Genomic DNA, 27,208 nt, shown 5'->3' with positions numbered 1-27,208 from the left:
AATATGTAGAATTCGACATTCTGAAGTTTAAAACGCTGTTCACCCTGAATGCAAATCTTCTCATGAGAGTCTACCCATGGATTTACAAAGCAGTCCAAATGTGTTTCAGCAGGAGAAATGAAAGCAGCAACTGCATCACAATCAACTTTTAATATAGCCACTAAGTTATGTTTTCTCAATGATATGTATGATTACTGCATTTTTCCATATATGTAGCTATTTTATAAATGACTTTAAAAGCAGCTTTAAAACATTCATTAGACAGCTGCTACAGTTAAAGCTGGAACTCGGTAAAAGGTACCAAGAGAACGTATTCATTTTCATGTCCAGAAAGCATTATTTGTTCCTATTGTGAAGAAGAACCCTGGTATGCACATAATAAGTTAATATTTAAATGATCATTTTGTTAGAAAAAGAACAGTTACCTGTGAGACACCCAACTTTTTACATGCATCAAGAAAATTTTCTACATTTCTTCGACATTTTGCCATGCTCAGTTTAGGCTGTGAAGTAAGGGGAAAAAGGTATTTTTCAGGCACATTTATACAAAAATTAATCAAAACTAAAAATTACATTTACTGACGTGTATTATTTAAAGACAGTTTTGAGAAGCTCTATCTTCCTTTAGAGAATTACTGAAGAAACTTACCACTGCTGGTGACGGCACGTGAATACTAGCTACAGAGCGTGGCCTTATATGATTGGCTAAATGGCAAAGAACAACCCCATCCATCAGTGCGGCTCCAATGTCATCAGGCAAAATGACTTTTAACCTGGATTCGAGATTCTATAAAGAAATGGGTATAAATCACAGATATTCTATCTAAATATAAATGCTATATATTTGTATCAGTAACCATTATAGAATCCAAAATTTTAAAAAGCTTTGCAAATAAAATGCATCTAGCTTGCTAATTTTCCAAGTTAAACTCATTTCTGCAAAGCAAATCTGTAAGGTCAATCTCGCTTACGTTGCGAAGTTGTCGTATTTGCTCTCGTTCTTCCCGGAGATGTTCCATCTTTCTTCTCATTGTAAATCCTGGATCTGCTGCCCCATATTCCTGACGAGATGAGCGGCTAAAAGCTATAAAAACAGACATTTCCTAGCTTATCACAAGGCTAACAGGAAGAAGCAACCAGCAGTGGGGAAAGAGGCATGATGAAAAAGAATCAGTACAAAACTACAAAAAACACCATCACTCAATACATTCTAAATACTTTTTGTAGAATATCATCGAAATCTACTTATGTGCATAACTGAAAGCAACAGGGAAGACAAGTGTAACAATTTCTACCACCCATACATGTTCTTACTTAAACATATGTTATTAGAAACTTATGATCCAGGTTAAAAATTGTTATTGAACATACATCAGCCGTTATTATCTTTAAAGAAAAAGGAAATTATTCTTGAAGGTCAATACAGTTATTCAGGAATAAAAACTATAATTCAATACCTTGCCAAGTAACATGGATCCATTTTCTTTTGGGCTTGCCAAATGCGAAAAGATCCCTTTTTAAAACCACAATATAATGGAGTGCTAGAATTTCAAACAGTGTTTGGTCTGCTGGCAGAGTGGTCATTCTAAGAGCAGTCACAGTAGAGTAGAAATAAGACTGCAGTATATCTAAGGCAAAAAGCTGAGGTTTCAGGAGCTTGAAGGTAAAGAGGAAGAAAGAAATGGGGGATGGGAATTGGAAAGACAAATAAGGTTAAGAGAAAATTACTTTTAGGAGAGGGGAAAGAATCTATGTGTACTTAAAACTACGGAATCAATCCCATTTAAGCAGGAAAGCTCTAGTTTCATACATAACCAACAAATTTTATTTGCAGAATATATATTTACCTGATCTAGGCTTCAAGCCAAAAGGACCATGTGAAAAACCATCAGTTCTATCATACTCCTAAAAAAAAAAAAAAAAAGAAAGAAAGAAAGAAAGAAAATAAATAAATAAAACCACTTCTCTTTCCAAATAACCAAGGTAGTTATTTGTATCCGTTTCAATTTTAGAAGTATTTGGTTTTTTTCCATGATTAGTGGAGCACAGAAAGGTAAACTGCATTTCAATTCAAATCGATACATTTCACTTTTAAAAGACCTACAAATATTTGCTAATTGATCTGCCTGCATAAGCTTTTAAATACTTCTCTCTCATAGTTTAAGGAAAATTAAAAATTATTGAATTACATAAAATAAATAGGTATTTTCTGAATGAAGAACCAGATTAAAGCCTCCGAAAAAAATGAAGTAAGCTTCAATGAAGAAATAAGTGAAATTAGCAACATTTACTAAGTGTCTACTACGGACTTGACATTGAATAGATAATCTGAGGCAAATCTACACGTTCACAGTAAAAGGGAATGACAGGTGATACCAACAGATGACAAATTATCATCTCTTCTATTTTAAGGTTCATTGTTTCCAAGTGCATTTCACACAGAGGTATCCTATGGAAAGAACTGTGGTATGTTTTTAACGTCTGAGCTTGGAGTTAGAAAGCTTAGCAAAACATTTAATTTCTCTGTGACTATTTCTTCACATTTAAAATGGAAGACTGTTGTGAAGATTAACTGAGATAACTAAAAGAAAGCACTCTGGAAATTGTACAGCTGTAAGAAAACAATTTTAGCAGCAGCTTACTTAACACTTGGAACAACTGCAAGGGCCTCAGTCGCTTCCCTACCATTTACTGACTGGGATCTTTGGCAAAGGTTACCAGTCTCCTCAGCTATAAAATTATGAGGATAATACTCAGCTCATGGGGCTGCTCTAGGTTCAGGTGTACAGGCAAGCACTTTGTTAAAAGTAGAGTACTATAACTAGGGGCGCCTGGCTGGCCCAGGCAGAAGAGCATGCAACTCTTGATCTCGGGGTCATGAGTTCAAGCCCTACGTTGTGCATGGAGCCTCCTTAACATTTTTTAAAAAACGAAAATGAAAATAAATAGTATAGCAATATACTAAATGTTTTTACCATTTTGTTTTACAGATGAAATGGAAGTTATCAGAATTTTGGTGATTCTCTGAATCTTCTGCTGATTAGTATGTTACGTGCAGTTCACGTTGAATGTTAACTGAGCCACCACCACATGTATTCATCACCCTATCCATCCACAAGCCTCACAATTTGTTCGTTATTTTGGTTAAAAGTATTATGAATTCCCCCAAATTTCATTTATCCAAATGCAAGCAAAATGTATTATAAAAGCAATATAATTTATCTGAGAAAACTGGCACTAATACTCTCTCCCCATGAGCGTATCATAAAATCATAAAGCAACCAGGCAACTAGTCACTTGTATGCTTACATTTTTATAACTGAAAGTAAAAGAAAGGATTAACAAAAGCATGTGACAAAGACTAATTTTACGATACCCTAACTTAAATTACTTTATAAAAGAACGCAAACCATTTTACCTGCCATACAAATAATTTAGAGATGTGTTTATAAAACTAACATCCAAGTCCATTTAAAAGTTTTATAATGCAACTCACCCAAAACAACAGACAAATGATCCGGGCTTTTTAAAAAAACTAACACCACCTATATAAAATGAAACACTACCTTTGTAATTAACCAAAGTTATATGGTGAATATGGATGACCCAAACATTTAGACAAAGTTCCGAATTCACCAAATGAATACATAATCATTTATTTACCAATGCCAACACACTTTTATAATACTAAATAAGGTCATCTGAAGTAGCAAAGACACTGTTTAGAATTGTTCGTTTATCTCTTGTTGTAAAGCAATAGGTCTCACTAAATTAGAAGAACCAATCATTCAAACCACTAGAGTATTTGGGTCACTAGAGTATTTGGGTAAGATCTCACAAACTCCACCTTTCATCCACCCCTCCTTCCCCAGGCTCGCCCTTAGGTCTAAGATGCCAGGAAATGTGTACCCTCCTGTCGATAGGAACAACCCACCGCAGGGATGTTTCTCGTGGAAAAAGGAAGTTTCTGTTGCATTGCTTTCAGACCTAAGTGGTTATGAGAAAAACCAAAGGTCATTGCACAATGCTGACGTACTTCTTTCAAATTTAAAATTGTAAAGTTGCTCTTCTCATTTCAAAATATAGATGAATTCTAAAACACAGAATTTTATAAAGGGAAGTCTTTTCTGTGCTCTGCAGGCATTTTCCAATTATTATTATGAACATTTGTACAAAAGATGGTGTCCTCAGAATTTTTTTACAGACTAGGTTTGTACAAATTAACCTACTGTGGATTTTTTAATATGAGTGAATAAACTGTATTGTTTCAAAAAAAAAAAAAAAAAAGAAAGATGAGGTTACAGAGAAGAGACAAGGAAGAAACCTATGTAAACACATATAAAAACAGAACTTGTACCTCAGATGATACTGGAGATTGTGGTGACATATAAGCATTATCACTGTCTTGCTAAAATATAAAAATAAAAAGATGAAAGATGAAATTAAAATACAAATGATGATTTAGACATATAAAAGAAAAACTGAAAATTGCTTCTGATCCACTGCTAAAGGAAGAATCTAGAAAATACCATCCACCACCTTGCCACTCAAAGTGTGGTCGGTGAACCAACAGCATCAGCACCCTCTGGGAGCCTGTTAGATATGCAGAATCTCAGGCCAACCCTAGACCCACTGAACCAGAATCTAGATCAATAAAATCATAAGCACTTTAAGGTATCAGAAGCACTATCTAGTCATATCAAATATTCCTGTGAATTTATGTCCTTTAAGTAACACAAATGAGGAAAATCTTTCTATATTTCTTACAAGAGATCCATATATTAGGATTAATTCAAAATGCCAACAATACGCGACAATCTGAGAGAAGTACGTGGAGGCAAGCAAAAATTGCATCACCTCAAATAAGAACATTTACCTGGAAAATTACGTGTATCTACTATAGGCTTAGAAATAAATACAAAAGATTTACTTGCCTAAACTAATATTAAATGGTCCATGTTTTTTTAATGACCACTAGCAACCAAATTGAAAAATCTTAACATTTAACCTTGAATATGCATACCATAGGACATCATCATTTCCTTCAACAGAAGATTACCGACTACCTACTGTATGTCAGACACTGTGCTACACAGTGGGAATATTAAAACTTAGTAAAATATCATCCACTCAAGGATCTCTCAGTCTAGGGGGAAAATAGATTCATTTGTACAAGCAATACAACCTTCTCAGTACGAGGACACCATGGCCCGGCATATTATGAGACGCAGATGAGGGGCACTTGGGGAAATGGTAGGGGTGGTGGAGAAAGGCAAATTTCCTGGGAAAGTAAAAAACTGAGTAGGTGTTTACCAGAAACAGAAGGAAGGGAACAACATTCCAAGACGAGAAGACAAGGACGAAGGTACGGGAGCAAAAATGAAAGGATGAGGCAGAAAACCCGTGAGCAGTTCATACTGCTGGACGGCACAACGAAAGCGAGAGAAAGCAGGACACATCATGAGCAGAGGCTGGTGTGGTAAACAGGGGCTTGATCAGGAAGGCCCTAGAATTTACCTTCTAAGTGACGGGGATGCATTGAAGGTTTCTAAGCAAGGAGAGAACCTGCTCACATTTCTGTGTTCTTTGGAGCAGTCACTGTGGCCGCAGGGAGGAAAATGGACTGGAGAAAGGGATGAGAGCAAGGAGCTATTGTGGTGGTACAGGCAGAAACTGTTAAGGGCCTGGGCCAGGGCAGAAATAGCAGAAGTGCAGGTGGGGAATGTATTCAAAACATTTCAGTACCAAAAAGAAAAAGTAGGTCTTGCTAAGTGATTAGGTATTGAGGTAGGCAGGACCAGAGTGGATATAAAATATAAAGGGACAGGGACAATAGCCAAGCTGAGCGTCTAGCTCAGGGTTCAGCAAACATTTTCTGTGTGGTCCCATTTCTTAAAATTGAAGTATTCAGAAGCCCTGCCAAGTACTCAACACCAAATTAATACCAATCCCTTCAACCAAAAATACCCAAAGCTGAAGTATTTATGGTGATGACACTGTGTCATTCCAAAAATGCTAGGTTGCTGCATAACTTAAAATGGTGAGGTAGAAAAATTTATAATAAGGCACAAACCATAGAAATCTAATTTCAAATGTTAAAATAGTACACAGAATTTGCAGAAAAAGATTAACAAATTCCAAAAGAATCTCAACTGACCACAAGGTTGGTTTAGGGAGACAAAAGATGAGAAAATGTAAAAGGTAAATGTTAATAAAATTCTAAAACCGAACTATTAGATGGGGCACCTGGGTGGCTCAGTCAGTTAAGCGTCTGACTTCAGCTCAGGTCATGATCTTGTGGTTCGTGGGTTCGAGCTCTGTGTCGGGCTCTGTGCTGACGGCTCAGAGCCTGGAACCTGCTTCTGACTCTGTGTCTCCCTCTCTCTCTCTCTGCCCCTCCCCTGCTCTCACACTTGTCTCGCTCTCAAAAATAAATAAACATTAAAAAGTAAGAACTGAACTATCAGAAATTCTGTTCGAGGTAAAAGATATATGGAAATTACATAATTAAATCAATAACTGCATGATGATGCTCTGTTTGTATTATTGGAAAAAACCCACGCATTAAATCACTAACAAACTGACAGATGTATTACATTTTACTTTCATTGAACCAACTACATATGAAAAGTAAACATTTTAAAGAATTGCTTTACCCTCTTTTCTCACCTCATCGTTTTCATTGCCACTTGAACTCTTCCTTGATGATTTATACTGAAAAAAATTTAAAACATATACTTTACTTTTCTTTGAACATATGAATTCTCTACTAGTAAATGCTATGTGAGGTTTATTCATATCTTATTGAATTCTCTGATACTTTTGTTAAATTATCTGATACCAAGTTTAGATATATAAGCAGTTAAATAGTCCTTGGCGCTTACTAACAGCTAACATACAGTGCTTTCTATGTGCAAGGCATTGTTCTATATATCTAGTAACGTTTCTTTCCTGAGCCGATCCATTTCCCATCCATTCAGGTTTGCTATCTGAAGGTTGTCTTAAGTTCTCCCTTTTTCTTTTTTTTTTTAATTTTTTTAATGTTTTTTAATTTATTTTTGAGACACAGAGAGACAGAGCATGAACAGGGGAGGAGCAGAGAGAGAGGGAGACACAGAATCGGAAGCTGGCTCCAGGCTCTGAGCCATCAGCCCAGAGCCCGACGCGGGGCTCGAACTCACGGACCGTGAGATCGTGACCTGAGCTGAAGTCGGACGCTTAACCAACTGAGCCACCCAGGCGCCCCAGTTCTCCCTTTTTCTTAACCCACCATATCCAAGACATCATTGTCAATTCTTTCCATAATCTCTCTCAGACTTACTTCTTCTGAACTCTTGCAACTACCAGGGTGCCTGGGTGGCTCAGTCAAGTCAAGTCAAGTCGCAGTCAAGTGTGCGACTTTGGTTCTGGTCATGATCTCACGGTTTGTGGGTTTGAGTCCCACGTCGGGCTCTGTGTTGACAGCTCAGAGCCTGGAGCCTGCTTCAGATTCCATGTCTCCCTCTTTCTCTGCTCCTCCCCCACTTGTTCTCTCTCTCTCTCTCTCTCTCTCTCTCTCTCTCAAAAATAAACATTTGAATTCTTACAACTACCAATTTATCCTGGGCCCCCATTATCTCACACTTTGTCTGTAATTTCACCAAAAATGCAACCTATTGCTAAGAAGCCTACTGATTTCAGGTAAGAAAAAATACCACACTAGGTGTTTATATTCACTATACAGTAACAGTAGTAGCAATAATAGCTAATGCTAATATTACTGCTTCCTATAGCCCAAGTACTGAAAGAAGTGTGTTTACATGTATCATCCCATTTAATCATCGTAACCACCCTCAAGTAAATACTATTATCTGCATCTTATACTGAGGCGCAAAGGTAATATGCTTAAAATAAAAAATGCTGCTATGTGAAAAGGTGCTTGTTTTTACAATCAAGAATTGAAGAAATGCAGTATGACAACCGCTAGTGTTCTTATTTCTAAGTCCTCCTCACCATAAATAATCTCGTAAATCAGTGGCAGATTACAACACTTGAAATATTGGGGCGCCTGGGTGGCTCAGTCAGTTAGGTGTCCGACTTCGGCTCAGGTCATGATCTCGCAGTTTGTGGGTTTGAGCCCGGCGTCCGGCTCTGTGCTGACAACTTGGAGCCTGGAGCCCGCTTCGGATTCTGTGTCCTCCCTCTCTTCCTGCCCCGACCCTGCTCACACTCTCTCTCTCTCTCTCAAATAAACATTAAAAAAAAATTTTTTTTTAAACACTCGAAATACCACTTGCAACTCAGGACTCTCCTATTGGAAAACCGACTTGCAAATTTCTTTGCCTGGCACTCCCAAGTTTTATTTAATGGCACCCCTTACTTACGCAGCTTTAATTCCCTAACTCTTGGGAAACGAGATAACCTACCTGATAGCTCAACCACAGATTGGTGAACGAGCACTATTACGGATTACAAATACGAGACCTAAGTTCCTCCACTGTCTCTCCAGTGATTTATGACAACCACCACTAACCTACCAGGGTGCTTTTTCAAGCTGACCTCAGACATAGTCTCAATATGTTTGCAACCCGATGTTCCAGAGACAGCCCCTGAAGGCTGCCGGCATGTGCGAACAGACCTATCTGCCATCTCTAGGCTCAATGCTCACTGGCAGCATGTATTCTTGGTCCTATTCTACTTTAACAAAAGGGTGACATTTGCACAGCAGACCCCAGGACCTGAAGATGGTGTCAGTCATAGCAATAACGGAGAAGAGACGCATGGATGTCAAAACGGAGCCGCTGCCAAGCTGAATACTGATGCAGGATCTCACCCCTAAAGGCACTGTTGGGAGGGTTTCAAAGAGGTTACTACCAGTACCACAAGTATGTCAATGCGAAGAAAGGGCGCATCGTGGGGGGTTTCTATGTCGCTGGCATCTTACATGCTTTTCAACTACTGCCGTTCATACAAGGACACTCAAACATAAGCAGCTACACAAGTACCACTGAAGAAGGCCCAGTATGGATTCCTGCCTTCCTGACCATGACCTTCTTTGCCAGGCACCCCTGATAATTTGCTGCAACCTTTCATATTTTAATTGAGAATGAATACCCGATAGAAGATGACTCCTGCAAAAACAAAAACTAAAACAAAAGAATGACATTTGAGTGAATAATAAGCTAATTTTTATTAACTGTATACTCTGTGGCAAGTGCTTTTCTAATAAGCACTTTATATTATTAAGTAATTCATTAGTGAAAATAATCCTGTAAAGGAAGACACTATTCGAGTCATTTGAGGATAGAAAAAAATTAAGCTTAGCAAGGTTAGGTAATTTGTCAAAGTCACACAGTTAGCTGATCTCCAAGTTAAATACTGGAACTAAAGTGGTTTGATTTGACAAGCCAAGGATATTAACCCCTATGCTATACTTCCATCTCTAAATCCTGAATGATTAGCAAAGGTTTGCCAGGAATAAAAAGGGCTAGTGGGCATTCTCAGAAGAAGGAAAGCACAGAGGAATAAAAAAGCTCAGTCTGTGCAGAAAACAAAGAGTAGCAGTATGGCTACTTGAGAAGAGTGAATTGTGGAAGGTAGTAAGACTTAGAGAAGTAGGGAAGCCTGGCGCCTGACATTTTTTAAAAGTCCAAACTTGGGGTGTCTGGGTAGCTCAGTCAGTTAAGTGTCTGACTCTTGATTTCAACTCAGGTCGTGATCTCATGGTTCATGAGATCGAGCCCCATGTCAGGCTCTGCACTGACAGCACAGAGCCTGCTTGGGATTCTCTCTCTCTCTCTCTCTCTCTCTCTCTCTCTCTCTCTATCTCTCTCTCTCCCCCTCAAAATAAATAAGTAAACATTAAAAAATTAGTTTAAATAAAAAAATTCTTAAAATGTCCAAGCTTTCTGTTATTGATACTAGAGAGTCAAGAAAGTCTGGCCCTAAAATAAAAAAGATAAGGCAACAGCTGCAAGGGGAATTAGGGATAACTGTAGAGGTCTAAGCACATTTATAAGATGGAAAGTAAAGAGATAGAAAGGATGTAGAGAAGTGAATAATTGATAAAGGAAAGAAACAGAGGATGATGAAGTCAAGAACACAGATAGTAATAATATTACCTACTACTCAACTATACTTCTAATGAAAACCTTTCATTACAAATGAAAACACAGAAAGGTACTACTTAGTTTGCATTACTGCACAGATTTGAAGGTCCTAAAACCCCAAACCTAATATATACACAGATTTGAAAATATTCTAGAAGTCCAACTTGTACTGAATCAACGCAGCTGCCCTCAATTAGTCTGAATAACTGAAGCTTACTATATCTAAATTCAAATAATGTAATAAAAGACCTGTTTACAAACCAGAGAAACAAAAAGGTCGATTCACTTTTGAAATTTAAGTTAATTTCACAGGAGAGACAGTAACTAGTGCACAAACTCGAACTCGGAACAAATCAGGTTATTTCACAAACCCAACTGGCTTCCCCATCCCAGTATAAAATTAACCATGATCATAGAAAATATACAAAAATATTTTCCTTGGAGTTAGCCTTTAAATTCAAACATTATACTATATTTATGCAATCAGATACGTATTTTAAGGGTCACTGTAATGTTTTATCGCAACAGTAGTAAGATACCTTTGAAGACAAATATGTATGGCATTTCGATAAATCAAATCATCCTTAAAACTGATATGTTACAGTTACTGTAATGCATTATAACTTCTTTGTTTAGAAATCAATCATCAAATGCATTCAGAAATTCATGTGTTATCATTCTTAGAAGAAATTAAAGCTACTAATTTATATTAATGTAATTTATCAAAAAATCAGATGTTCATATTTTGTTGTATATCTCATTAAAAAGATTAACACGTTTCTGTAAAGTGTAAAATACATTTGCCTTTTTGGAAATGATTTTTAATAAGGTAATATATTTCCTGAAATACCTTTACTTTGAAAAATGCAGTGACTTTATTTTGGCAATAAGGACACTAAATTTGATTTAGTAGACTAGTAATCTACACAAGAATGGCCTGGGAGCCTAGAAGGGTTAGTCAGTATCACTCTGCTATAGTGATTTACTTACTCATATAATCTGACCCAATTTATCTTCTTGTTCACATAATCTGGCTAATATGTTGAAACATTTTTTACTTACTTTCAGGGGCTTACCTGAAAAACCTTACTACCCAAATTCAGTCTTGGCAACTAGGAAGCAGTAACTGGAGAGATCCACATACAACAAACATTCACACAAACGCTTTCAATAAATATACTGAATAACAACACCATTAATAATTTACCATGGAACATAAAGAAACCTTGTGGCTTAGCCATTTATATGTCTTAGGATAAAGTGGCAACAAAAGCTCTGTATGTTTCTTAACACAGATAAGCTAAAGGGGCCATCACTGAGTGAGCCTGGCGATATTTTGCTGTGAATCTCTAGAGTAGTGCATTTTAATGTTGAATGAACTATAAATCCAGATTAAGTTCAGTGCTGTATCCTATGAATAACCCTTTTGATTCCTGGGAGATGGGTGATTAAAAGAAATTGTTTTTTTAAATAAAGACACTTCATAGCTATCAATGATGTTTGAATCAAGAAAATCCTGGCAATTCTGAATAACGGTTTTGCCTTAGAAACTATCTCAGGGTTTATATATTTTTTTAACATCTTAGGAAAAAAATTGTTGACATTCCATTTTTTTGCAGTGTCCTAACACTGACATCTTCTGACTGTTGAGGAGAACTACATATCTCCTTAAAATTTCCCAGTCACTAAAACTTATCTTTGCGCCCACTTTATTTTAAAGTGGAAGACATTAACATTTGTTGAAAGATAATAATGTAATGGACATTTCAAATATTATCTCATTTGATCTCTTAGCAACTTATAAAAGAGAAATATTACAGGAGATAATTTAAGCCATAAAAAATAAAATCCTTATCAACAAATGATGCTATTAACTCAAAGAACTTTTTTAAGAGCTCACTGAGGCTTCTATTAAGACTTTATTGAGAAGTTCAGTTGGGGGCGCCTGGGTGGCTCAGTAAGTTTTAAATGTCTGACTTCTTTCTGCTCAGGTCATGATCTCATGGTTTGTGGGTTTGAGCCCCACGTCAGGCTCTGTGCTGACAGCTTAGAGCCTGGAGCCTGCTTCAGATTCTCTGTCTCCCTCTCTCTCTGCCCCTCCTCCGCTCGTACTCTGTCTCTCTCTCTCAAAAATAAATAAACATTAAAATTTTTTTTAAAAAGTTCAGTTGGGTTACCATAAAATATTTTTTAAAACAATGAAACTGTATTGATTTGCAAGTTTAATTTGATATTAGGCGATCCACAGTAGATAAACAGACAGCATAGCATAGGCTCTGGGTTCAAATCCTGACTCAGCTACTTATTAGCTAAGTGACGTGGAGCATATTACTTAGCCTCTCTGTGCCTTAATTTCTCCATTTGTAAAATAGGAACGATAATGTACTTACTTCACAGGATTGTTATGAATATTAAATGAGTTGATATTTGTAAAGTACTTAGAACAGTGCAAAGCACTTAGTACATGGTGTGCAAGAGTCCTGATAAATTGTCAGAATTTATATGCTTTTACTTTACTAGTAGATCAAATAAATATCAAAATCTCATTCTTTAGCCAGAAATACCAAAATTTCCCCCACATCATCACTCATTCATCAGGTTTTCTCTACTAACAAATTGTATTGAGTGCCTTTGTTCGAGATCCTATAAACTAAAAGAGGAGACTTTAAAATCAATGTCAGAATGTACATATAACTGCAGATCTGTAGAGACATGGGATAAACACACTTACACCATTACTGATCAGGGTTCTACTTTAGAGTGTTTTTCCTTTTTTCCCTATGTCTTTTATTACTTCATTACCTCTCACACTGACCAGGTAACATGAAGCGCAATAAAAAGATTCAGTAATTACTTGTTGAAAGATGAAACTTGCTATGACATGTAACGTTTCTGTTTTGGTCATATAATACTACTTCCATATACGTTATACTCCCATATAAGGAAACAGATCAATGTGTATAGATAACCACTTCTACCAAAGAAAAACATGAAATATAATCCTACCCATTAGTGATATAAACTTCAAATTACCTACCAATTAGCATAGAGCAATGTCATTTACATAAAATGATTATTATTAGATAAAAATTAGGCTTCAGGAAACAGAAAGGTACACAAAGACAACAGAATTCACTATTCATGGGGCAGGAAGCTTCCCTGCACTGTTCATTTGAGTCAGAAATTCCAATAATGGATTCTGATTAGTACTGAATATTATGCTAATTCCACAGGCATCTACAAACATAGCGGACTTTAACCACAAACGAGTAATACTACAATACTTACAAAGGTATACCCAGTAAAATTTCATTAAAACACTCCTAAACTAGAAATCTGAGAGAATTCAGATAGTCTAAGCTTTCCAAATTTATCTATGATAAAAGATCATCTTAAGAAATCTACTAAGGTAGCAAGAAGAAAAAATGAGGGACAAACGCTTTCAGGCATTTTTAAGAGCCATGTACATAGCATTTATTTAGACAGAAACAGTTAAATGCTAATTGCAAATATGTGTGAACTACATACTGAAACAAATCTAATTAAAGACCTTTTCTAAGTAATTCTTCTAAAACATGACTACATATTGCTACAATTAGCAGGATAGCAACCATTCATCTTTCTTGTCAAGTATTTGGTAAATCACAATTCAGACTGATCTACTCATCCTTAGTTATTCTGAATTATTGAAATTTTACCTATTTAACTGGATCATAGTATCTATACTCTTGCATGGGGGAAGTCAAGACAAAATAACATATTTACTATATGTAACTAGAGTTCTATTCTACCTTATTAACACAAAACTGATAAAATCAAAACTAATGATTACGCAGTAAATTTTGCAATTCAATAAAGTACCTTGAAATATTCTTTTCTAATCTGTTTGCTCCGCCTCCTTTCTTCACTCTGCCAGATTATAGGTTGAGATTCTGGCCACTGCTGTTCATCTATTTGATCCTTCTGATTTTCTAAAGGCTGTAATGAGACAATTTCTTTTAACTAAATAAATGAGAACAAAATATTAGATATAACAGTAATTCATTTTCCTCTTACCTGCCATGTGAGAGGTGATAACGGTGAATTAACTTCATCTGCTGAGACACTACAAAATTAAAGATGCCTTAATATATTAAAATCTTTAGAATTACCCTTAAGTATTTATTATGAGCATTATAAAGTTGTCTCTCTCTCTCTTTTTGTAGCAGAAATCTAAAGAATTTACCCATGTCTATGGTTTGAACTAATAACATAAAACTTAGCTGACAAAAACATATTTAAGGGGCGCCTGGGTGGCGTAGTCGGTTAAGCGTCCGACTTCAGCCAGGTCAAGATCTCGCGGTCCGTGAGTTCGAGCCCCGCGTCAGGCTCTGGGCTGATGGCTCGGAGCCTGGAGCCTGTTTCCGATTCTGTGTCTCCCTCTCTCTCTGCCCCTCCCCTGTTCATGCTCTGTCTCTCTCTGTCCCAAAAATAAATAAAAAACGTTGAAAAAAAAAAATTTAAAAAAAAAAAAAAAAAAAAAAACAAAAACATATTTAAGTTCCCAATCACTTATATTCCTTTAAAAAACATTAAAACGAGTTTACTTAATATCATCCTACGCACAGAACTCCTCTAAGGACTTTTTAGAGGCCAAAAGAAACATGAGACACCTAGACAAACAATGAAAACACAGAATGTTTATTGTATTAAACCATTACCAAAAACAAACAAACAAACAAACAAACAAACGAACAAACAGAAACGGAGTAATTTCTTTATACAAATGTCTTTTGTTTAAATGCCAAAGAGAATAGGGGAGCAATTCTTTTTTGACTATTGAATTACTGATTATGAACCTCTAACCCTTCATTCTGACACACAGGGGCTATGGCAGTAATTCTTTTCATCTATTTTTGTGGGGAACAGTAAACCACACATGCTGTTGTTAGGTAGCCACTCTGAACAAGAAGTTCCTTTGGAAAAAATATACAAACAAAATTCCCACAAGAGCTATTATTATTCAACACTGTTATAGAACTTCTCTATAGTACAGTTAGAAAAGAAACATGTAAAAATTAGAAACAAATAAATTTTCAAAATTTATAGAAAACATAATTATCCAAAGGAGGTAAAATCTATTCTTACTAAGAGAATGTTACCAGTTATAGAAAATATACAAAAGTTAACAGCCTTCTCATATATCAATTATAACAAGCTATAAAATATATTAGGAAAAAATTCATAAAAGGAAGGAAAAGCAAAAATATGGAAGAAACTGAACTTAAACATGCATAAGACCTACATGGAAAAAAAAAAAAAAAACTACCAATGTCTAGTAAGGAACTTGAATAACTGGAAAGTTCTTAGACAGAAAGACTAAGTATTATAGGTGTAACTTTTACTTCAAATTAATGGACACCTGAAATGAACTATAATAAAAAACCAGAAAGTATTTTGGGGCTTGTATTAGAAATGCAATAGGGACGCTTAGGTGGCTCGGTGGTTTAAGGGTCTGACTTTGGCTCAAGTCATGATCTCGTGGTTCACAAGTTCGAGCCCCACCACAGGCTTTCTGCTGACAGCTCAGAGCCTGGAGCTTGCTTCGGATTCTGTGTCTCCCTCTCCCTTTCTCTCTCTGTCTCTCTCCCGCTTGTGCTCTGTCTCTGTCTCTCTCTCAAAAGTAAACATTAAATTTTTTTTAAATAAAGAAATGTGATGAAAGAATTTCCAAGTTAATTTGGAAGAACAGATGATCAGGAAGAGAAAAGTTATATAATAAAAGGGACTTCCCTACTAGGAAATTACATATATTCTATTAAGTTAGAGTAATTAAATACTACTAGATCCAGATTTTCCAGGGGAAAACAAGTACAGGACCACAAATATAACAACTTTTGATTTAAAAATATGAAATTTACAATCACCGTAGAAATAGGTTATGTAGCAAATAGTGTTGAGACAACTGGTTAACCAATCATAAAATACACACAGAAAGAAAGAAAAACAGAAGGGGAGGAGGAGAGGGCATGAAAAAAGGAGAGAGGGAGCAAGAGAGGAAAAAAAAACACTAGATACCTTACTTTTTATCAAATACCAAATTAATGACTAGAAGATTTAAATATAAATAAAGATAACATCACAAGTCTATGAAAAATATGGGCAGTAGAAGTTTTTAAACATTGGGACAGACAAGGTATATGAAGAAGCAAACTAAATATTGACAAAACACACAAAATGTAGGAATTATACTTTGTGTCTGGCCAAGACAGAAGTAACAGTGATCAGATTTATTCCCTGACTAAAAACAGTAAAAGAACAGACAAGATATATAAAATTCTACCTTCCAAGATCCTGAATATCAGGCAAGGCCAAAAAAAAAAAAAAAAAAAAAAGACATTTTTTTTTTTTTCCTGGACAGATGGCTAACAAACAAGTCAAACCCCACAACTGTGCCAGGTTGCTGCAGAAAGAGAGCTTCCAGGCTTCAGGCTTCAGCCCACAGACGAGGAACTAAAGCATGGCCCAAGGGTATCCGTGAATTAAGGAAACCGAGCTGGGACCCAGAGTGAAAGAGGTAGATGGAATTAACAGGACAAAGTAATAAAGAAAAGAGCAACACGCAGAGAAAGAACTTACGAACTCTCACAAATTTTCTTCAAATTTTCAAATTTCAAAATCTTCAAATTTTCAACTGAGTACTGATCACTGATCTTATACTAGGCAAAAGAATGAATCACCAGAAAGATTCGAAAGAATAGTTCTCAGACTCACAGAGGACTACAAGTGATACGGGTTCCCACAAGCCACACCGGAAAAGCATATAGTTGATGGAGCATCAGCCAGAGTACTAAGAAAGTCTTGCCCCACTAGGGGGCCAAATCTGGCCCTAAATTAAATGTCACACTGATTCCACATAACAAGTCATAAAAACCAAGTCCCCAAAATATCAAATTGTTGTCAAGTAATTTAACCACATCCAAGAACAAAGTTCCAGAATATTTACAGCAATGCTGTTAAGATCCAGCACCCAAGAAGGTGAAGTTCACGGTTCAACCAAAAATTCAATCAGGTCATGTTCAGGAAGCTCGAGGAAAAGACTAAACATGTTAAGTACAGACGTGATGGACATAAAATAGATAAAAATCAAAGTTCAAGAGATGACAAGTACAACATCTCTTTCAAGTACGAAGAAAATGACACTACATGGAAACACAAAGGAACATGGGGCACTAAGAGATGGTGACGAAGGGAGTAAGGATAAAAGGCATTACTCTGATTATTTAAATCTCTTTAAAGAAATAACTGACTATTTAAAGCAAAAGTATAACAATGTATTATGGGGCTTATGACACGTATAGAAGTCAAATGTGTAGCCGCAACACCACAGAGGCCAGAAGGGAAGAAATAGGATTCTGTTGTGAAGTCATGCAATGTATGAAATGGCATAATAGCACTTGGAGATAGACTGTGAGATGTTCAAATACTATACTGTAACCCCCAAAATAATAACTAACGTATGATAACAAAGAGTTATAGCTAATAAGCCCATGAAGGAGAGAAAGAGGAATTTTCAAATAAAATTTAAAAGGCAAGAGAAAAAGAAGAAAGATGGCTACAAAGAACAGGTAAGACAAAAATTAAACACATTACAAGATGATAGATTTAAATCCATTAATACCAATAATTCCATTAAATATGAGCAATATTAACGCTGCCATTAAAATTCAGACTGTCAGATTAGATAAAAAAGGAAGGTGCCACCACATGCTAACTATAAGAAACCCACTTTCTTCACAAAAACACAAATAGGTTAAAAATAAAAGTATGGTAGGGGCGCCTGGGTGACTCAGTCGGTTGAGTGACCGACTCCAGCTAAGGTCATGATCTCAAGGTCTGTGAGTTCGAGGCCCACGTCGGGCTCTGTGCTGACAGCTGGGAGCCTGGAGCCTGCTTCGGATTCTGTGTCTCCCTCTCTCTCTGCCCCTCCCCTGCTCATGCTCTGTCTCTCTCTGTCTCAGAAATAAATAAACATTTTTTAAAAATTCAAAAAAATAAAAGGATGGAGAAAGATGTATCATGTGCTGAGATGACTATATAATATCAGAAAAGTAGACTTCTGAGCAAAGAACATTACCAGAGATATAAAAAATGCCATTTCATAATGACCAACGTATAAACTCACCCTAAACATTTATGCAGCTAATAAAAGCCTCAGAACATATGAAGGAAAAATGATAGGACTTCAAAGACAAATCCCCGATTTGTGCTGGAGATTTCAATAGTCTTCTCTAACAAGTGATAAAGCCGACTGACACTGTAGTGTGCCAAGGGGGCGGTGGGGTAGTGAAGACAAACAATGAACAAATAAAGCAATACACATTCAGGATGCCAGATGGTAAAAAAGTATAAATTTAGAATGTCAGAGGGTTCTGTGGAGAAAAATAAACCCGAGATATGGATAAAGAGACAGAAGTGGGAGAGGCATGGTCTTTTATTTAAGTTGTTCAGGGAACCCCTTGCTGCTGCTGTAGAAACCTGACGGCAGAGCATATGGCTTATACGGTTACCTGGGGGGGAATCATTCCAGGCAGAGGCAAAAGCCTTGAAGGAGTGGAAAATGCCTGGTATACTGAGATTCAACAAGGAGGCCAGCAGAGCTAGAGAAGAACTAACTAACTAGGAAGACCGAGGCAAGAGAGGAAGACAACAGGGAGCCAGATGATGTTAGAGGTTTCCGAGTCCTCAAAGGGCTCTGGTTTTTATTCTCAATGAGACGGAAAGTCATTAAAGAATGACTTCTGAAGGGTGGCGTGATCTGACTTACATTTGAAAAAATACCGATCTGATGCTTTTTTGAAAAACAGGTTAAAGGAAAGCAAGGGCGGGAGAACTGTTAGGAAGCTACTGTAATAAATGAAGTAAGAGAAGGCCAGGGCTAGGGTGGTAGGTGTGGAGGTGACAAGATGGGATCGGATTCAGGGTATATTTTGAAGGTAGCATCAACAAGATTTGCTCGTGGATTAGATATGGTGTGTGAAAGAAAGTGACGAGGTTGACTCTGAGGTTTCTGAGCTGAGTAACTACAAGGATGAGTTGACATTTTCAGAAACGGGAAAAAAATACAGGAAAACCAAGTTTAAGAGGTACAAGGAGGGAGATTAAGAGTGTGGTTTTGGAAAATTAAGTTTCATATGCCTATTGTACATCTAAGTAGAGGTGCTCGATAGGCACCGGGTCATACAACTCTGTGATGTGTGCACACACGCACACACAGATGAAAAAAGGGCCTCAAGGGAAAAATACCAAAGTACTATAGCTTGTCATCTCCAGAGAGATGGACAATAGGTGGTGTTTATTTATGTGTTTGCTAAATTTCATAATTTTTCAACAGAAAAGCTACACTAATCTTATAATCAGGAACAAATTTGAATTATTTTTTGTTCTTAAAAAAAATACTGAGGGCCGTCTGGGTGGCTCAGTCGGTTAAGCGTCCGACTTCAGCTCAGGTCACGATCTCGCGGTCCGTGAGTTCGAGCCCCGCGTTGGGCTCTGGGCTGACGGCTCGGAGCCTGGAGCCTGCTTCCGATTCTGTGTCTCCCTCTCTCTCTGCCCCTCCCCCGTTCATGCTCTGTCTCTCTCTGTCTCAAAAATAAATAAAACCTTAAAAAAAATTAAAAGAAAATATTGAGTGTTTTGAAGATGAGGAAAGTAGAAGTAACAGTTCTTTGAAGGAGAGGCCAGGATTACACATCACAATTTTGAGGTCCGAGTAACTGGGGCTTTCTCAAGAGAATGTTAGGAACCTGGGGAGGAAGCTTAAGATGGGAATGAAAGAAGTGACAGGGAAAGTGATGACACAAGCTTTACGAGAGCAAGCATGTAAGAAAACACAATCAGTTTTCAAAAAGGGAGGGAGTGGGTTAAATCCAATTAGTGAAATTTGAGTAGAGGAATGTTTCTAGACTGGAGTATAAAAAGTCATCTTAGGGGCACCCGGGTGGCTCAGTCAGTTAAGCGTCCAGTTCTTGATTTTGGCTCAGGTCATGATGTCACAGTTGTGAGATCAAGCCCCGCGGTGGGTCTGGCACTGGGCATGGGGCCTGCTTGGGATTCTCTCTCTCCCTCCCTTTCTACCCCTCCCCAGATCACTCATGCTCTCTAAATAAATAAATCAATAAACGAACTTAAAAAAAAGTCATCTCACACTTGAACTCAGAATTCTGAAAGCCCAAGTGAAAAAAAGAAGGGCAATCCCAGTAGAGAAACCAGGATATAGAACACAGATATATGAAACCATGCTAGAATAAAGAAGAAAAAGCACCCTTCCAAACGGCAAAAGGTGCCAGTGGGAAAGCGCATGATAAGGTTCTTGAGGTAGGCAGAAACTCCCTTCAATCTTACAGGTTAAGTCAAACATTTTCAACTTTCTCCTGAAAGTTATAAAGAACCAGTAGAAAATAATAAATGGGAGGCACACAGTTAGACGGTTTTAGAGCCATCACTCTTTACATCAGTGCAGAAGACAAATTTAAAGGTAGGCAAAAGTGAAGAAAGGAGATGACTGGTGACTGCTGCAGTAATCCAGGAGGAAAAGGATGGGGCCTAAACCAACACCACTGTGCTAGGAATGGAGAGGTTGGGATAGATGCAAGTGATGTTAAGGAGCTAGAATTTTCTGTGATTGACTAGAAGATTGACTAGATTGGGAGGGGTGCCTAACAGAGAGAAGTTTCCGATGATTTCAAAGTTGCTGGCTGGGGTGACTAAGTAGTGACACATTCATTCAGGCTAACCCTATGAGAAGCAGTCACGTCGGGAAAAAGTAAGTTCACTTTAGACCGTGAGGTATCCAGGAAAAGTTATCAGTGGGATGTGTGAACCTCGAGGAAGCTGAATGTTGTTACCATATCTTACGAGGAGGGGTTCTGGAACCAGACAACCTGGGCTTGAATCTTCACTGTACCACTTACTAGCTGTGTGACCTTGAGCAAATTATGGTAATTTCTGAGCCTCAGTTTTCTCCCCTACAAAATGGGGTAACAACAGTAACGAACTTCACAAAGAGGATTAAATGAGAGAAGACATCTAACACATCAGAACAGTTTGCATATAACAAGCATTCAAGAAATGTTCGCTCTCTCTGTATTTCAATACTCAGCCTACCCCTAGCCTTGGACCTCTACACTCCTGGGGGAATGACCCAGGAGTTGAGCCTGATGCAAATTTTCAAACCGCCATAAAGAATAAATCGAAACTTTCAAAGTCTTCTAGTTCCGTGGAATTCACATATATTAACTTAGACCCTGTATTCATGTAGAAGAATTTAGTAAAACCCAATTGAAATGAAACGAAAAAGTGAACAGTAACAGAGAATAAACACAATGGTGAAGAAAAACATTATTCCTGGCAGTAATAGTAATCCAATAAATGGTTTGCTGAATTAATAAATGAATAAACGATTCTATCACCAAGACAGAATGCAGGTATGAGCACAAAAAGAGATCAAATTAGCATTTTTGGATTCGTTTATATCAAAAGTAAATTCAACTGGTGCTGTAAACACATTTCCCCATTAAATTATCTAGTTATATTAAATCTATATCATTTATTCAATTAAAGCCCACACATGGGAACATCACTGTTAGAGAATCAAGTTTCGTTATACAATACTAAATATAAGGACTAAGATATTTATATACCTCTTTTCGCATTCCACAGTTTGTTTTGGCTTGTTTCTTGGGACAGAAGTTGAATGGTTAAGAATCCTAGAAGTAAAGCAATACATTAATTTCAAAATACATCGAAAAGTATTCTTTTTTTTTTTTTTTTTTTTTGCACACGATAGAATAGATCTCCCTAATAAACTGCATCTGGTCCATGAAGATCTCTGCTAAAAAACAACGTTAAATATTATTTCGATCTAATGCCTATAAGCACACTGGGTATTACTAGGGAATGAAGCTCACCGACTGTTCCATGCATCTTCTTTCATAAACCCTTTCTTTAAGTTTGGGTATCTTCTAACCATGCTATTGCCTTGTGTATCTAACTTTTGGCCGAGACAGAAGATAAACAGATGCAGGTTGTTTAGGTGCCATCATGATTGATTTCATTTTCCCAGCACAGCAAATGACACGAGTTATATTGATGTAACAGATGACTATTTTGCTAAGAGCCAAATACATCTTAATTCTAAAGGCAAAGCCATGTTGAAGTTCCATTCTTAAAAAAAAAAACAAACACAAGTTTTTTACATTTTTAATACCCAAATGAAATGGTATTTGAAGAAAACAAAAAAGAAAAAGAATGATAAAGCATTATATGAGAGAACTATTTGTCCATAATTTTATAGAATTCTGAATATTATTCTCAAAGTCAAAAGTAATGAATTAATATATTTCTTTAGCATAGGGCACCAACATATTTAATAGTTCTTAATATTTATCTAGTTACCATAGATATAAATGTAACTTTTCAATTTTAAAGTTTAGTCTTCTAAAGAATAAAATACATCTTTTATTCAAAACTTTTTGGAGGTCAACTATCAAAATATACAGGAGAAAACCCTTAAAAATTAAAACTACATATGAACTACTAAAATAGATCATAAGCTAAAGATAAGTTGGTAACTATAGAAAGATGGTTGACATAAAGAAGCCAATTTCTATGACCCCGCGTTCCTCACTAGCTTGGATGTATTAAAGCTCCCCTGGGGAAAGTCACATGAGAGGCAAAGGACAAGGAACACAGGCAAAGGAGTGTAGCTTTGCACCAAAGAATTTCGAGATTAATGCCATCTTTATTCTTCGTAGTATGGGCATGTAACTAAAATTGCACTTAATCCCCAAATGCAGAAGAATCAGGGTAAAAAAATACCCAAGACTATTAAGAAGAAATACTTTTTTAAAGAGTGATTTTTAAAAAAGAGATATAACAGTGAGAACTATCCTGAGGGGTGAGTGTCAGAATTATTGCGGGGGGGGGGGGGGGGGCAGAAGGGGGGGGGTCATATTACTATGCCCTCACTACAGCAAATTCTGAATTCTCCTCAAACCACACTTACTAGCATTGTGATCACTGATGCATATGAGTCATACTGGAGGAGAAAGAAAAAAACAGTTGAGACCTACTTACCTATAAAATGTGTTTCATACACTTAAGAATTCTCCTATGTAAATGTTTGTTTGTACGTGGATATTTAATGTTTTACTCTGTGATATTAAAGGTCAAAATAAACCTCTGCTTGGGGCGCCTGGGTAGCTCAGTCAGTTAAGCTGTCCAACTTCAGCTCACGTCGTGACCTCCCGGTTCACGAGTTCGAGTCCCGCGTCGGGCTCTGTGCTGACAGCTCAGAGCCTGGAGCCTGCTTCGGATTCTGTGTCTCCCTCTCTCTGCCCCTCCCCTGCTCATGTTCTGTCTCTCTCTCTCTCAAAAATAAATAAACATTGAAAAATAATAATAATAATAAACATCTGCTTTATCTAAATATCTATTCTAGATTATTAACACATTTCCCTAATCCAGTTACCAGTACTATGTTTTAAGTAAAAGACTAAAATTCAGCTGTACCCACCTGGCCCCTTAACACTTAAGGCTTCCACAAACTCTATAGACACCCTGATGCATGCCCTGCTGCTCTGGTCCTCTGGAAGAGGTTTTCACTGAACGATGCTCTAGAACATAAAGGCCTCCGTCTGTATTCACATCTCCCGTACATCACCCAAACCAAAAGACGGAAGGGGTAAGATTAGGGGGAGAGGACAGGGGAAGTCATTAGTAAAGCAAACAGAAAAGAAAGAATGGATGGATTTCAAGGGTTGAGAGAACTACTTAATTAGTTGTAACAAGCTAGAGGTTAACACTGGACTACTTGTATGGTCAGAAAAAAAAAAAATTCCATGAAATTGGTTATGTACATAATTTCAAAATTCCAAACCAAAGTAATGAACTTCTCAAAATCTGATTTTCCTTTCCATGATCCTTAGTTATACATCAATAGAACGTTTCAAAATTGCTTTTTTTTTTTTTTATTCAGCCGTATCACATAGTACTCAGAAGTACATCTTTCCACAATAAGTGAAAACTCTCAGGACACACTTAACGGCAAATAACATAATTATTAAAAAGAAAGATATAATAGAAAATAGCATTCAAGTTAAAAGGAATGAACATGCAATGGGAACCGGTCAACTGAAGCTATTCATTGCAAAAGACCCACATATATTGTAATCTTTTCTCTATGATGATAACCAAGCAAATTCTAAGGAGCCAGCTAAACGTCAACTTATTATAGAGCCACATAATAAGAAAATCTGTATAAGAAAAATAACAGTAGCCACCTCTCTAATAATAAGATAGATAAGAAGGATTGGTGGAAATTTGAAGAATTAGCTAAATAATTTAGGGTAGAACATTAAGATAATTTTTAAGACAATAGTATTTTTTTTAATTTCCCAAATTACAGCGAATGTTGAAAACTTGCAGAATAGGGGCGCCTGGATGCCTCAGTAGATTAAGCGTCCGACGTCAGCTCAGGTCATGATCTAATGGTTTGTGAGTTTGAGCCCTGCATCAGGCTCTGTGCTCACAGCTCAGAGCCTGGAGCCTGCTTCAGATTCTGTGTCTCCTTCGCCCTCTGCCCCTCCCCTGCTCACACTCTGTCACTCTCTCTCTCTCTCTCTCTCTCTCTCTCTCAAAAATAAATTAAAACATTTTTTAAACACTTGCAGAATAGCTATTTTAATATGGACAGCTTCACTGATTCAGAGGGACTTCAATACACTCAAATACAAGTAGAAATAATCCAGTATTTTGATAAGGGGGATAAAGATGAGCTTCTAAAAACTCAACAGTAAACTGCCAATACAAAGTAGCTTAACCTATGCAATTCAGAGAGGAAACCGTCTTCTAAAAACTAGGCTTCAGACTTTGAACACGTACCAGTTATCTACTTGATAGTCTATTCGATCTCCTTTCCCACTCTTTTTGACTATTAATTCTGTGCAATACCCTCTTGTTATTTTCCTAGGGTAGCTTCATCCACCTAGTCCTAGTATAAACATGTGTAATGAATAAAAGACATTTTTAAAAGTAGCAGGAACTAAACAACTGGCAAAGCTGCTTTAAGAAAATCATCGCTGAACCCAACCTAAGCAGCTTTTTAATAGCCTCTAGTTTGGGAGTGCGCACATGGCTTCTTTCAGCTCAGAGCTACCACTGCATTTATCTTCAACTAGTAGCTAACTAAAGAACATCTAAGTAGTATACAGTCAAAACAGGAGTCCGAGGTGGTACTTCCTGATATGCGAGGGTAACCTTACTCTAAATAAATTATTTTAAATCGTGACAAACAACAAACAAAAACATTGCAACGACTGTGTTACAACCTAAAGACACAGGTTATAATTCCTGGTTGATCTGCAATTTTAAATAGCATTTCAGATTCTTTATTAATAAAGTTGGAATCTACAATGCAGTATGGAAGAGAAATCTACAACCAGAGAAGGTGTAAATAACATCAAATCCTCTAAGGGATGGATATATCCTTATAGAAGATCACTTCTGATTTTCTTGGACTCACTCCAATTCAAGTATTGTAAGAGTAAACAAAAATTTTAATTATCTATACCAAGAGATGTGAGCAATAGCAACATACTTTAGAAAAAGGGAAGAGATTATTTAGTGGAGAAAATGCTAGAGTTAGCATAAAAAAATTCTGAGATCAATTTAACAGAACTGGCCAAGGATCTAATTAAAATTGTTTATAAATTATACATTTCAAAAGTAAAATGTGCTCCTTACATTATGACCAGATATGATAAATATTTTAATGCCTTCCAAAGCTAGACATAATTATTACATTAATGTCACTGCATATTAACGTTTATCTTTAAAAAATCTGTACTCCTACGTGCTAACATCTGAAAAGGGAGATGAAGAGAAACATCAGACATAAATTGCTTTTGCACACATCTAAAAAAATAAGTTATTTAGAAAGAACATCACTAAATTAATAGTTCCTATTAGCTTTACATTTGTTTACCTCATCTTCCAGCAATCAGTTAACTAATAATATTACTGAGTACCTACCATGTACAAGGCACAGTGCTAGGTGCTATTTTGTACAGATTACAAAACTATCACACAAAAAAACCCTAGGAAACATCATTTGATGTTGTTTCTATGCTAAAAAGAATAATTCAAGCCATAGGAATAGATTAAAAACTAATACAGTAGTAGAAAACTGGAAAATATAGAAATGATATATAGGACGATGTTAGAATCTAAAATTATGTACTCTGGTGCTATTCTTCACACAATCAGAGAAATACTGTCATGGGTTCTTTCAAAATCAATATTATCTGCTCATAATGATAAATACAATTATTTCACCCGCCAGGTACAAAAGATAGAAACCCAACTATTTCTTAAGCTACACAGAGAAGGTGATGGCTTGCTTCAACAAACCTCTTAAACCATGGGGGAGATCAATACTCGGATTATACTGGAAGGGGAAAAACATACACTAGCACTCACAAGTAGCCAGTATAAAAAGAGGCCCATTAGAAATGAATCATAGGAAGAGATTAGAAAATAAATGTCACAGAAAAGGGTGATAGAAAGTTATGGTAAAAGAAAAACGTGAACTGGGAATGAGGATACGTTAGATATAGAAGGAATAAGGATGAGTGATATTTTCTAGTATGGTTTTTAATTCTATAAATGCAGTAGCTGCACACACGCCCAAAAAATATTTAGTAATTATTTTAAAAAACATAGTGGCCCTTAAAACCACACATCTGCAATTTGCTAAGTCTTAACAGCCATTATTCTTCAAAGCCTATCTAAGCAAATGCCAGTATACTTAAGTGCTAAACATCCTAAAACACGGTCACGTGAGCCACAAACATTTATTGTTTTGATTAAGAAAAACAAAATACTCATTAGTTACCCACAAATGTACCAAAATTATCCTCTTAATTTTCTCAAAGCAAAAAACCACTCAGATCTTCTTTATCATTTCAAAACTAAACTAAATCATGCAGATGCACGAAGAGCTGACCCTGAGCAGCACGCAGAACTTCTGTGATTAAAAAGGGACTCGCACTCATTTCATACTCCTTCATATAATGTCTTTC

The 27,208-nt window shown here is 36.7% G+C and overlaps 1 protein-coding gene and 1 non-coding gene across 4 annotated transcripts in view; both read right to left on the bottom strand.

Annotated features, from left to right (window-relative positions):
* LRCH2 (leucine rich repeats and calponin homology domain containing 2) overlaps positions 1-27,208 on the bottom strand; it is a 99,898-nt gene that overhangs the window by 16,479 nt on the left and 56,211 nt on the right. For 2 of the 3 annotated variants that reach the window (XM_081793518.1, XM_081793520.1), the window contains 9 exons: positions 21,770-21,835; positions 14,145-14,193; positions 13,950-14,066; positions 6,670-6,714; positions 4,358-4,408; positions 1,848-1,905; positions 972-1,084; positions 650-787; positions 426-503 (listed from right to left, as the gene is read on the bottom strand). In XM_081793518.1, the coding sequence (XP_081649644.1) occupies positions 426-503; positions 650-787; positions 972-1,084; positions 1,848-1,905; positions 4,358-4,408; positions 6,670-6,714; positions 13,950-14,066; positions 14,145-14,193; positions 21,770-21,835 (715 nt within the window). The remainder of the gene's footprint in view (positions 1-425; positions 504-649; positions 788-971; positions 1,085-1,847; positions 1,906-4,357; positions 4,409-6,669; positions 6,715-13,949; positions 14,067-14,144; positions 14,194-21,769; positions 21,836-27,208) is intronic. The other variant, XM_081793519.1, reaches the window with a different exon arrangement.
* Positions 3,902-4,030, bottom strand: LOC145714780 (small nucleolar RNA SNORA35). The gene has a single exon (XR_014136987.1). It is a non-coding gene; the product is annotated as a small nucleolar RNA SNORA35 (small nucleolar RNA).

Source organism: Panthera onca, chromosome X (genome assembly GCF_046562875.1).
Source record: "Panthera onca isolate mPanOnc1 chromosome X, mPanOnc1 haplotype 2, whole genome shotgun sequence".
NCBI lineage: Eukaryota > Metazoa > Chordata > Mammalia > Carnivora > Felidae > Panthera > Panthera onca.
Note: the sequence above shows the minus strand (reverse complement) of the source record. Positions and strands in the feature narration are given on the sequence as shown.